The 14,226-nt window shown below is 47.3% G+C and overlaps 1 protein-coding gene across 1 annotated transcript; it reads right to left on the bottom strand.

Annotated features, from left to right (window-relative positions):
- Positions 1-334: 334 nt before the first annotated feature.
- On the bottom strand, positions 335-14,093 carry LOC135805286 (uncharacterized). Its single transcript, XM_065319305.1, has 2 exons — positions 11,712-14,093; positions 335-1,636 (listed from the first exon to the last, which is right to left on the bottom strand). The coding sequence occupies exons 1-2, from the start codon at positions 13,665-13,667 to the stop codon at positions 1,448-1,450; spliced, it is 2,145 nt and encodes a 714-aa protein (XP_065175377.1). The 5' UTR covers positions 13,668-14,093; the 3' UTR covers positions 335-1,447.
- Between the last annotated feature and the right edge of the window lie 133 nt (positions 14,094-14,226).

Genomic DNA, 14,226 nt, shown 5'->3' with positions numbered 1-14,226 from the left:
TGCTCTTGATGATGGGGGCCCCCAGGGGTTATGTACTCGACCTCCATGATTTACTCAACCCTCAGAGGCTCAGGCCAGGGTTATGTACTCTTGATGATGGGGACGGGCGTGGCAAAGAGTCCTGAGCTAGTCTCTTGTTGCTACACAGAATTATGGGAATTAATTATGGCACACTGTACCGTGACTGAGTTGTAACCTTGACTACCACAATAGGGTGCAGTCAGCACTGCAGTCTGGAAGAAACTCTGAGTAGAGAGTGACAAGAGGCAGAATGAGTATTCCACGGGACTCTGTGTGTGTTCTACTGGTACACATACAAAAGCAAGCAGCAGGAAACTGAGAACAAAACAAGACTTGATGATCAGACTTCGACTTTCGCAATGAGTGCACACAGCAAGACAGGAAACACAGGGTACTCTGAGTTGAAAATACTGGAAGCAGGAGGCGAGTTTTATTCTGGCCAGCAAAAAATCAGCGAGCATTGTTTCAGGATACGTCTACAAGTAGGCACGCACGAGATCACAAGATATGCATGCAAGTTTTATACATGTACAAACACCATGATTCTGGTCAGCATAATTTCAGCGAGTATTGTTTCAGGATACGTCAACAAGTAGATGGAGAGAGCATGAGATCACAAGATAATTATGTACAGATAAACACCACAGGGTAGCAGCAGAGTTCGATAGGCCAATGGGCGATATTGCTACACAGCCAGATCGAAAGCAGCGGCACACATTTAACCAAAAGACTATATCACAGAGATCCAGACTGCACAAGATACGAAACACATCACAATGATAATAAGCATATTAAAATATGTACATGCACCGACACACACACACATGTATGTACCACCTAAATACCACCACCTCTCGGATAGCTACATTGCGTTGCTACATTGCATGTCCTTCAGTGCTATTCTATGTATATAATTATATTCACAATGCTCACAGTACTGACTAGTGGCATGGTCACCTTACGACTGGGCGAAGCAAACAGTTCCTCACATCAACACTGGTACTGACAGCAATGCCACCGACACAACATCCATAACAAAAGCAGCGGCCGCAGCAGCAGCAGCGGAACAAGAACAAATACATTTACATCCACGGTTCGGGTATGTACAATCCGTTGCACCTGTACAGTCTGTTGCAAGACTTTCGAGATATAGTACAATTTCCGGTACGCTACTAGTCATCAGTAAAGAGGAGAGACCGGCTCTATGTAAGAGAGAGATCTAGTTCAAACTGCACCAGTGTGAACAGAGATACAGCATCTTGGTTGCTTCTCAACTGGTGTCCGATGGTGCACTACGCTGATCTGATTCTGATTGTAATTTAGCACTTCCACATGCTAAGACCACAGGTGAATGCCGCGCACATTGGCACGGCCACACCGTGCAGCCGTTCAGACCGCCTTCACGCACACAGACTCGGGTGATTTGTCACTGCGGCTGAGCAGGACTCGGCTGCGCTGGGGCGTCGACTACGCCAGACGCAGAAGCCACGCTGGCCGATGCAAACTGGACAGCGTTCCTTGTCGTCTCAGTCAAAGCTTGCTGAAGCCGCTCGCGAGCACTCGGGCTCAGCTGATGTCCATTCAGCATAGTGCCGGCCAATCTGAGAGCTGAAGCCTGCCAAAAACAGCAGCAACAATACAAAAAAATACAAAAACACAGCAGAAGAGTCATTACCTAGTGCAACGTACACGTACCCACAAAACAAAACACCACAACCACTACCAGCACTACCAGCACTACCACTACCAGTACCACTACCAGCACTACCAGCACAACCACTACCAGCACTACCACTACCAGCACAACCACTACCAGCACAACCACTACCAGCACAACCACTACCAGCACAACCACTACCAGCACAACCACTACCAGCACAACCACTACCAGCACTACCACTACCAGCACAACCACTACCAGCACAACCACTACCAGCACAACCACTACCAGCACAACCACTACCAGCACAACCACTACCAGCACAACCACTACCAGCACAACCACTACCAGCACAACCACTACCAGCACTACCACTACCAGCACTACCAGCACAACCACTACCAGCACAACCACTACCAGCACAACCACTACCAGCACTACCACTACCAGCACAACCACTACCAGCACTACCACTACCAGCACTACCACTACCAGCACAACCACTACCAGCACTACCACTACCAGCACTACCACTACCAGCACAACCACCACTTCTAGCACAACCACCACTTCTAGCACCACAAAACATCACAACCACTACCAGCACCAGCACTACCAGTACAACCAGTACCACAAGTCATCACCAGCACAACCACCACGTCTAGCACCACAAAACATCCCCAGCACTACCAGCACCACCACCAGTAGCACCTGCATCACACGAAATGGATACCAGCGTAGGAGGACAGTAGAAACTGAGGACAACGTTGGCAAGGCAGACAGGTAACGTCACCTGAAGAAGTGAACAACATCATGACCGTACTACCGCAACGGGCAATGCACCAGTCTAGTGTACAACAAAGAGTCGGAGCTCAACACTCGAACACAGTGCGCTAATATTCCATAGGCACTGGGATCAGGTGGCAATGGCCACAAAACGGGGATGGGGAAAAATCGCGATGACCCTAAGGCCCCTTGCACACTACATATAAAATCCCATTTTTGTTGCGTTCCGGTAAATGTTACCATGCAAACGGTCTGCTTTTCGCGGGAAACCTAAAATGTTGCGCAAACGTATTCAGCAAACTCCAGACGGGTATACAAAGGCGCGTTTATGTTTTATTTGCATTTCTGGACCGTAATTTGCTTTGCACCTGTCCTTCCGTGAGACTTCTTGACTCTTGTCGTCAGCTCTTTTTTCCTTTCGATTTGTTCCTTGTTTTGAGTAGTTGCACGTTGTTTGTTTCCTTCTGTCGCGATGAAGTTCAGCATGCCGAAAGGTGTGTTCAATGATGAGATGGAGGGGAAGTTGATCGAGCTGTGGGCACACTACCAGCGGGAGAAAAGTGGAACGATGAAGAAGAGGTCACAGAAGGAGAAAGAGATCGCTGAAGACCTCAATCTGTATGCTAGGAGTGTTGGCCTGGACATGGCATTCGATGGGAAGTCGCAGATCCATGTGGAAGTGATAGCATTTCACCAACACTCGACAAACATTTCTGCAGACCAAGCTCGGAGAGAAAAGTTTAAAAAAATTTAAAATTTCCCGCACTATCTCCATGCAACACCGGTGAGGCGGCAGTTGCCATAGAAAATTTTATGAGTATTTTATTAAAACGAAAATGTCTTTTCAAGTGTGCAATGGAACTGATCGGGACTTGCTTGAAAGTGACGCATACGCTAAAATGCAACTTTTTACTTGTACGTAGTGTGCAAGGGGCTTTAGGCAAAGCCCATTTCCATATTAGAGTCACTGTGCATCGGTCCTAGCAGGTTTTAACTTCCTAATTGCTCACTACCCCCAACCAACGCATATGGCCGATTGGTTTGCAGGCCTGCCTGCGAATCATGAGGTCCCGAGTTCGAAACCCACGCTGGTAGCAGGGAGCGTGTAAAGACTTTTTACGTGAGTAAAGACTTTTTATGCGTGGTGAACTGCGCCGACACCCACGGTCAACTGGGTACTCACAGCTCGGAGTGAGGGTAACAAGGATGCAGTTTACAGGGTTATGGGCCGTTACACGCCCGATTGGTTGAGAGACTCACCTACTCTCCCCTGACTCACTTATGAGGTCTGCATTCGCCACTAAGGTGTGCAAGGCATAGGCATAGTGGTGGCCTGCGGAAGCGAAGGCTAGTTTGTGTGTTTCTGAACATTCAAGCGATGCCAACGCGAATCCCGCGAATTATTATTATTATTGCTCACTGCTATACGCAGGGTTTGCTTGTATTGCTGAGGGAACATATGCTGGTTTGTATTCGTGGGCCCCCATGGTGCATGGGCCACGTGTACTCATCTGGCGGATATGTGTGAACGAGAGAGCTTGGAAGCTCAGGGCCCTACGCTATGTTTTTTTGCCTTGATGACCTAGACAAAAAAAAGCATAGGGATGTTATAAATTCTTTAAAAAATTCCTTTTTTTTAAGACATAACCTGGGATTCGAACCCGCACTATCGCGCGCCCTGCATGCATCCCCCGATACACTTCGCATTCATACTAATTCTTCCAAGTTGCTTCACATTGTGATCTTGCATTTGAAAGCCCTATTTGAATATGCATTGTGGCCAGCCGTCTTTGATGGTACGGTACGGTAGGGATAGGAATGGGACAGGTACGATCGAGGGTAATACGACACCGTCTCCCGTACCGTACCGTACCATCAAACACAGCTGGCCACATACAGCTGCCCGCAATATTCAAATAGGGCTTTCAAACGCAAGATCATAACGTGAAGCAACTTGGAAGAATGGGTATGAATGCAAAGTGTATGGGGGAATGCATGTAGGGCGATAGTGCGGGTTCGAATCCCAGGATATGCCTGAAAAAATAGGAGAATTGAAAAATTTATAACATCCTATGCTTTTTTTGCTTTCAGATACGGGATAGCGCCAGGCGTGACACAAACAAACAAACAAACACACAAATACCAAACGAGAGAGCTTAGAAGCTCAGGGCCCTACGCTATGCTTTTTTGCCTTGATGACCTAGACAAAAAAAAGCATAGGGACGTTATAAATTCTTTAAAAAAATCCTTTTTTTTTAAGCCATAACCTGGGATTCGAACCCGCACCATCGCGCGCCCTGCATGCATCCCCCGATACACTTCGCATACATACTAATTCTTCCAAGTTGTTTCACATTGTGATCTTGCATTTGAAAGCCCTATTTGAATATGCATTGTGGCCAGCCGTCTTTGATGGCACGGTACGGTAGGGGATAGGTACGGGACAGGTACGATCGAGGGTAATACGACACCGTCTCCCGTACCGTACCGTACCATCAAACACAGCTGGCCACATACAGCTGCCCGCAATATTCAAATAGGGCTTTCAAACGCAAGATAATAACGTGAAGCAACTTGGAAGAATGGGTATGAATGCGAAGTGTATGGGGGAATGCATGTAGGGCGATAGTGCGGGTTTGAATCCCAGGATATGCCTGAAAAAAAATAGGAGAATTGAAAAATTTATAACATCCTATGCTTTTTTGCCGTCAGATACGGATAGCGCCAGGCGTGACACAAACAAACAAACAAACACACAAACAAATACCAAACGAGAGAGCTTGGAAGCTCAGGGCCCTACGCTATGCTTTTTTGCCTTGATGACCTAGACAAAGAAAAAGCATAGGGATGTTATAAATTCTTTAAAAAATTCCTTTTTTTTAAAGACATAACCTGGGATTCGAACCCGCACTATCGCGCCCTGCATGCATTCCCCGGTCTTTAAAAAATTCCTTTTTTTAAGACATAACCTGGGATTCGAACCCGCACTATCACGCCCTACATGCATTCCCCCATACACTTCGGATTCATACCCATTCTTCCAAGTTGCTTCACGTTATGATCTTGCATTTGAAAGCCCTATTTGAATATGCATTGTGGCCAGCCGTCTTTGATGGTACGGTACGGTAGGGATAGGTACGGGACAGATACGATCGAGGGTAATACGACACCGTCTCCCGTACCGTACCATCAAACACAGCTGGCCACATACAGCTGCCCGCAATATTCAAATAGGGCTTTCAAACGCAAGATCATAACGTGAAGCAACTTGGAAGAATGGGTATGAATGCGAAGTGTATGGGGGAATGCATGTAGGGCGATAGTGCGGGTTCGAATCCCAGGATATGCCTGAAAAATAGGAGAATTGAAAATTTATAACATCCCTATGATTTTTTGCCGTCAGGTACGGGATAGCGCCAGGCGTGACACAAACAAACAAACAAACAAACAAACACACACACAAATACCAAACGAGAGAGCTTGGAAGCTCAGGGCCCTGCGCTATGCTTTGTTGCCTAGCTCATCGTGCATGTTGTTAGAACTGATGGAAATGCTTTTTCCTTTGATTAGCTACATCATTGTATTGCAAAAACGTTTCAATGAGATACTGAAGTAACGTCTTCTGCATAGCTATGGGACCGGCGCTGACTCTGCCGATCACGGGCGCTCTGGAGTCGACGGGATGTCTGTCCTGACGTTTCCTGGGACCGGCGCTGACTCTGCCGATCACGGGCGTTCTTCTTCTTCTTATTATTATACTGACGGCAACTAACATCCATTCTGATTGCATTTACTCGTCTCCCTACTTCGTATTTCTTTCCAGAAAATCTCCCCATACAGCAGGAAGTTGTTTACATAATATGACTCCCTGCTATACATCTTCATGACTGTATACACGTTATAATTATTATGCTATCGGCCTACATGCGATTCCCGGGCTGGTCGACAGGCGGCCCAGCCAGCCTGCTAGTGGGATCTCGGCCTCGCACACAAATCCACACAAAATGTTACTGCACTGAACGCATTCCCCCGATACACTTCGCATATATACTCATTCTCTTGATGGTACCGTACTATTGATGGTACGGGCCAGGTACGGGATAGCGCCAGACATGTCGATGGCACAAACAAACAAAAATATTGTGGCCAGCTGTCTTTGCTGGTACGGTACAGTACGGGACAGATACGGGATAGCGCCAGGCGTGACACAAACAAACAAACAAACACCAAATTAAAGCTGTGTGGACCCTGGCTAGCGCCAGACGTTACTGAAGTAACGTCTTCTGCATAGCTACGGGAATTAAAGCTGTGTGGACCCTGGCTAGCGCCAGACGTTACTGAAGTAACGTCTTCTGCATAGCTACGGGAATTAAAGCTGTGTGGACCCTGGCTAGCGCCAGACGTTACTGAAGTAACGTCTTCTGCATAGCTACGGGAATTAAAGCTGTGTGGACCCTGGCTAGCGCCAGACGTTACTGAAGTAACGTCTTCTGCATAGCTACGGGAACGAGAGAGCTTGGAAGCTCAGGGCCCTACGCTATGCTTTTATGCTTTTTTGCCTAGCTCATCGTACATGTTATAAGAACTGAGGCAAAAGTATTTGCAGAATTTATTGCGGATTGTTATTTCTCTAATAATTATCTTCTTTTGGTTTGCTCCTTCTTTTCTTTTTATCTCCTTATACTGTAAATCAACAAATTTTGGCTGATGAGAAAATAAGAAACCTCTCTATTAGAGAGGTTAAGATGCACGTTATTTCCGACGTGACGCGCAATTTCACGTCAAATTTGAAATCGATAGGTATTTTTGCTCTCACATGCATCCATTGCTCAATAATGCATCAATCTTTACTTATAAAAGAGAGGCACCTGTGACGTGTGTCTGTGTGTGTGTGTGTGTCACGCTCCTTATAAAGAAGAGGCACCTGTGACGTGTGTTTTTGTGTCACGCTGAAGCGCTGCGGAGCAGCGCTGCCCTGAGCACGCGAAGCGTGCGAACAGTGTAGCTATGCGCTAGCGGCCGCAGAAGCACTGAGCACGCGAAGCGTGCGAATCGTGTAGCTAGCGGAAGCAGCCGGCCACAGAAGCACTGCAGTGTTGAGCACGCGAAGCGTTCGAATCGTGTAGCCACCACCGGTGCACCACGTGCTGAGCACGCGAAGCGTGCGAACATGACAGTGTAGGTACGTAGACCACTGTAGACCCGGGTGCTCGAATCAGAAACGATTTGACAGGTGTGCAATTTCTCATCTGTAAATCTCAACAATGTCAGAATATACTTTTGGAGAGGCGATGGAACAGGGAAGAGAGTCTGGCTTGACCCACCCAGCAGGAATTCAGAACATGGGTGCGCTACAACACAAGCTACAGACGCAGTAAAATTGTCGTATTTCCTTCGGATTTTTTATTTCTACGGTGGTAGCGCTTATACTTATACTATAGCAGACACGATCAGTACGAGTAGCAGTAGCAGCCGCGCGCAGAAGCACTGAGCACGCGAAGCGTGCGAATCATGTAGCCACCTAGCCTAGGCCATAGGTAGCACTAGCAGCCGCACAAGCGCTGCGGACCACGTGAACCGACCGTTCTCTGCAAATAGAAACATCTGCAACAAAAGGATACAAAAGATCTGCACTGACTGCACTCTGCATCTGATCTGCAGTGAAGAGCGCATCGCACTTTTGTTCGTAAGTTTTTGAATTTTTTGAGCCGCTTCATCCGCCACCAGGTGATGGACAACCCTGACCAGCCTCCCGAAGGCGTAACAGACGTCCCTCCTTCTCCTTCCAACGATGAAGAACCTCAGCTCACCAGGACTTCAGCGGTCTGGCCACCACCACGTGCTGAGCACGTGTGCTGTTCATGTACTAACTTGCTTCACCCGCATGCCACATTCGGCCAGGCAACGCTGGCGGGGGTGCTGCTAGTTTCCTATATGACAAACTTTGGCCTGTGATTTACTTTGGACGGTTGGTACCAAGCGGCGAAATCAGCGAAATTAAATCGCCAGCGAAAATTAGTTGATTTTAATACAGTAATCGGATTTTCTGGCCTTTTTGTAGTAATACATGTACATTGACCTGTTGAGCCAATGACGCCGCCGAATGCATGGTTGCCTGTGGAGCACATTACATAACTTAGCAGTCTCTTTAAATACGTATCCTGTCCGACGGCAAAAGAGTCTGCAGATTTAGTTTTTCTGCGCGTCGACGGGATGTCTGCGACGCGAAAGTTCAGCTCGCGTTATTTGGCTCGCACGTCGAAAAATCAACGCGAGTGACCTGCTGCTCACGTGGAAATTTGGACATTACATAACTTTACAGTCTCCTATAATACGTATCCTGTCCGACGGCAAAAGAGGCTGCAGATTTCGTTTTTCTGCGCATCGACGGGATGTCTGTCCTGACGTTCACTGGGACCGGCGCTGACTCTGCCGATCACGGGCGTTCTGGACTCGACAGGATGTCTGTCCTGACGTTTCCTGGGACCGGCTTAGACTCTGCCGATCACGGGCGTTCTGGACTCAACGAGATGTCTGTCCTGACGTTGCCTGTGACCGGCGGACTCTGCCGATTACGGGCGTTCTGGAGTCGACGGGATCTCTCTTCCGACGTTTCCTGTGACCGGCGCTGAATCGCTCGTTCACGCTTATTTTGGAGACGATGCGATCTCTCTTCCAAAGTACATGTATGTTTATGCTGACGCTGTTTATGCTGACGCATCCTATCACCTATTCGGCGTCTATTCTAATTTAATTTCCTCCTCGTCTCCCTATTTCATTCCAAATCTCCCTCTACATCAGGGAGTCGTATACTTAATACGACGAATATTGGTACGGTACGGGACAGATACAGGAGCCCGCAAAGATTGTGGACAGCTGTTATGTACAATCCTGTAGAGCCTTTGTAGTCACAGATACGGGACAGATACGGGACAGATACGGGATAGCGCCAGGCGTGACACAAACAAACAAACAAACAAACACACAAACAAACAAATACCAAATTAAAGCTGTGTGGACCCTGGCTAGCGCCAGACGTTACTGAAGTAACGTCTTCTGCATAGCTACGGGAATAATATTATAATACCCGGGGTTGGCATGGCATAATAGCTTAGGTCACCTTCAAATCATTGCGAGGCCACTACAAGCAGTCATACTACACACAACTTTACCTCACATACAGGTAGTAGATGTATATTGTACATGCATGCCGGAGAATAACAAGTACCGGTACACTGTGTTTATTGCGCTCCTGGTTTAATTCGGTTTATATATCTCTTTAATTCTTGCCTTCATCCCATTACTGTAAGTCGACAAATTTTCGGCCCATTCAAATTTCGGCCTCCAAGGGCTAAAACACATTTCAGCCGTATTAAATGTTCGGCCTGTACTGCTGCTTCCGATATACACTGTCATACTGAACCTTGCAAAACAAAATTTCGGCCAAATGTGACCTGGCCGAAAATAGCGATGCGCCGAATATTTGCTGACTTACAGTAGTCCCTTTAATACATACAATCATGTATCTTGACTTTTTTTTAGGGCTGAAACGATCGTGGATTTTCACGTATCGATTACTCTTTAGCTTAACGATCAAGTAATCGATTATAATCGTCAGCAAATAGAGTCATAATTCTGTACAAACATTACTCTGTTTCCACAAACTATGCCTTCAAAATACTATGCATTCATAATACCAACAAATCTGCATTAGTGAAAGGGTAGCTCCGAAACATGGCAGTTTTGAAGTCAATTTAACCTTAGAACATGAACCATACCCCTGGCAACTGCATACTCCCAGCGGAAACTGATTCAAACTTCACAAAACGAGGGTTTACAGTACTTTCTGGACACAAATAAAAAAAACGCAAAATAATCGTAATCGGTAATCTAAACGATTGCTCGATCGTTAGAGTTATCAAACGAGTACTCGATTACAGGGTACCTCACTTCAAACTCTCCAACTACGGTCTCTTCGCTGCGTAAGTTCACTTCACTTCCAAAAAAATTAATAATATTAGATACAAATGGAATGCACCAAATTTTCGGGCATGACCGTAGTTGGAGAGTTTGAAGTGAGGTACCCTGTAATGTGTGAGCGGCTGCAATGGAGTCTGCGAGTGCTTAGAAGAGTACAGTCAGACCTCGTTTATCCGGTCCTCGTCTATCCGGATCCCTCGCCATCCGGAAGAAAATCGCTGGTTACCGATGTGTAGCATATGTTATGCATACAACATAACCGGACCTCGCGATCCGCATACCGGTGCATGATTTTGTGTACAAACTGGTTAAAATGTGTACAAAATGCTTCGTCGTATCCGGTTGCATGTGGCTGGCTAGAGCTTGCAGAAGCTAGTATCAAGGAGTTGTACAAGCAAAATTTGAGGTCCTTGACCTGCTGGGTGGACGGCACTCAGTTGCATGCACTTTTTATTTTTCTCGCTTGTTTTACATACTGGGCACGCTAGTTGTACTGCATAGGACCTGTCTACATGTATGTATGATGTCACTGCTTTTGACATGCCACATGCATGTACAGTATGTGTGTTCAGTTATCCGGTTACCTCGCCTATCCGGATGTTTTTGTGGAAAACAGATGTGTGCGGTTAAGCGAGGTCTGACTGTACTCAATTATTCGGTATAATCGTTTCAGCCCGAATTTTTTTCTTTTTTTTCTCAACCCACCCCTCTACTGTGTTATCGGCCCTCTGAAGAGTTGTGTTTATCACTGTTGAGGCTTCTAATGGAAGATAAACGAATACTACTACAGTTGAACATCGATTATCCGCACATCGACTATCCGACCATTCGATTATCCGTAACAGTTTTTTTTGGGCGCACGTGCCGTAGAGTACACACTGTGCATGTAGCGAGCCATTCAAAAAAATACGAAAATTTTGAAAAGTAAAAAGTAAAAAGGTCGTGCGGCTAGTAATAACCACTGAAAGTGTGTGAGTGACAGTTTTTTTCTTATCCAGAACATTTGCCTTATCTGAACACCGCCTGACAGTTGTCTGCCCAGAGGTGGTCGGATAATCGATGTTCAACTGTACCACTACAACATGCAGTTTACAAAGCAACAGTTTGACCAAACATATTTACCACATAGGCATGGTGCGCAAAATTGCACCAAAGTTACCCGCTGTATAATGGCCAGATTGGAAGACACAAAAACAGGTTAACAGAACTAGTAGCTTCACTACATGTACAGTCCAGCAGCGAGTACCAGCATACGGGAGCTTACCTGAACTTCGTGCCGTGGATGCTTCAGGCAATCCAGAATCCCTCGCAGCAGCATTTCCGTGTTGGAGCCAAGCAGGCCATCCTGCTGCACACCTCTACTCTTCACGATCTGGTTCAAGGCGTACAAAGTCCAGATCACGGAATTCCACGGCCCCTTGTCGAGTCCTTTCCTCAGATGAAGGTACATGTTGTCCAGGCCATTTTTGGCAGGTTCAAGTTCGATTGGCGCCACCATATCCACTTGTGCCAGTAACTTCATAGCTGCCAAACATACATCTTCTGAAAAGCTGCGCTCTGGATCAACAAAGACGAACAGATCCCAGGCAAAGCCTGCCATGATCAGGGGGGTCAAACCAGAGCGAAGATCTTCGGATACCATCTGAAATATGGCGTTGCGAAACGCGAGCAGCACCTCGCACAGAATCTCGTTCCGGTGTAAGCCACAAAGGTCTGGCTGGTTAACCAGATTGCTCATGATGGCTTTGATATCATAGAGAGCACCTGCTTTAGCAACCAGACCCTGCATGCCAGAGAACGGTAACAGGATATTAGCAAGAAGCCTGCAGCAACCAACAAGGATATGTGGTGCCTTGTTCATGTAATCACTTGCATTTTTAAGAACTTCAGCAACTGGTTCCCACACCTTCATCTCCACGAGACGAGAACGGCAGACTTCAACTACTCTGGAGAAAGCAAGCATGAGCAGAATAGATGATTCCTTCGCCTGAATGCTAACACAGCGCTTATCCAGGGAAATGCGCACACATTCCTGTATACCGGGCATCTTGCTGACACGCAAGCAATTCTCCTCCGAGCATGCACACATCTCGGCCAGGCAGCGCAGTGCGTTGGCCACAAACGTCCATGCCACACCGCAAGCGCCGCGGGCTCTACCCGACTGGGCATCGTGAATGCGCTTGAGCACGTTCTGTGCTAACGCTTCAGTTTGGTACACGACCTCGCCAACATCCACAGGAAAGCAACGGATCAGTAAACAGATCAAGTGCAGACTGTGGCACTCCAGCTGGGTGACGACGGGACTCTGTTCAGCGAGGGATATTCTACTCAGGAGAGGAAGAAGCCGCTGACGAATGAAGTCCCGGTGAGGAGACGGTGCACCTGGCTGGATCCCTGCTGCAGTTGTCATCACAACATAGCACATGATCTGGGCAGCGCACACTTGGAAGGGGATGTGATGAACATCAGACAAGTAGCAGCTTAGACTTTCTGTGGAGAACAACGCTTCCGCATGGAATTCTGCAAGAACCTTGAAATCTTCAAGCCGTGCACCGGCAGGCACAACACCAGCCAGAGTGCTAGCCGCACACTGTAGACTGGTATAGGTAAGGAATGTGGCTGGCTTGGTATCCAGAATCCGAACCAGGTGCTTCAGCACATCATTTTGCAGCATTCGCATGCAAAACTCTGGATCTATAGACAAGATGCCGAATATCCGCGCCGCAAGCTCCGTCCGACGACACGCCGCGTCGTCCATGGGTAGCACCGGCTGCAGGAAACCAAACAGGCTGTTCGCTGCGTGCTGGATGACTGCTGTGCGGCCTTCCGAGCATATGCACATGCCGTGTAGCATAGACAACGTGGCTGCCACAACCGGCCCTTCTAAACACAACTGCTTGGTGAGCAGGTCAATACTGACCGTGCGAACTGCACGCTGTGCATGCTCAATCGAATGGCACACTAGTCCCATCACCAACGTGGATTGAACACGCAGGTCGGCTGTAACTGCATCTTCTCCTGGCGAATACTCCTGGATGTTGCGCGACATGAGCGAGTAAATGCCCCGATCCACAAAATAGCATTTGGCACATATCAGGCCGATGACGGCATTTTTGGCATCGCACACGGTAGCAAGACGCTCCTCCAGGTCTTCCGACTCCAGACGCTTCCAAAATTCATCTGTCTTGTACCTAGCCACCTTGTACTCCGTACCAGTCATGTTGACAAAGGCTGTTTAGACGGTGCTTCGTAGCTCAGCTCTTGAGTCTTGCAAACTGCTAGTAAAATAGACAGCCCTCTGTGAAGCCTGCAGAGCTACGTGTTCGGGCAGAGCAGCAGGAGTAATGCTCATACTAGTCATAGGCAAATAAAGAACACAAAAGCTGTTCTCTATTGGGAGAAAGTAAGACTGCAATCTCTCTGCATTTATACCCGTAACAGCCGTATGTCTATTATTCCGGCTCGAATGAGACCCGAAGGCGGTTCTGGACGGGCTGAAGTCAGAATGCTACGATAGGGGACGAGAAGCGCCACTGGTAACAACTAGAACAACAACACTCAACAGTACAGTAGTACTGAGACTGAGAGTGGCAAGGGCTCCAGTAACCCATTCACATGTTTGCAGCCACCAAACTTTTGATTTGAAATTGGGAGATTGAATCGTACAGCCTAGCCTTTTCCTCCGCGCAATCGATATTGTCATCGTGACGTCAGTATGACATAGTGGAGAATAATAATCATTAATTTTATTTGACTTTGCCGCTACATTTTTGCAGATT

Source organism: Sycon ciliatum, chromosome 1 (assembly GCF_964019385.1).
Source record: "Sycon ciliatum chromosome 1, ocSycCili1.1, whole genome shotgun sequence".
Taxonomy (NCBI): domain Eukaryota; kingdom Metazoa; phylum Porifera; class Calcarea; order Leucosolenida; family Sycettidae; genus Sycon; species Sycon ciliatum.
This window is presented reverse-complemented; position numbering and strand designations above follow the sequence as displayed.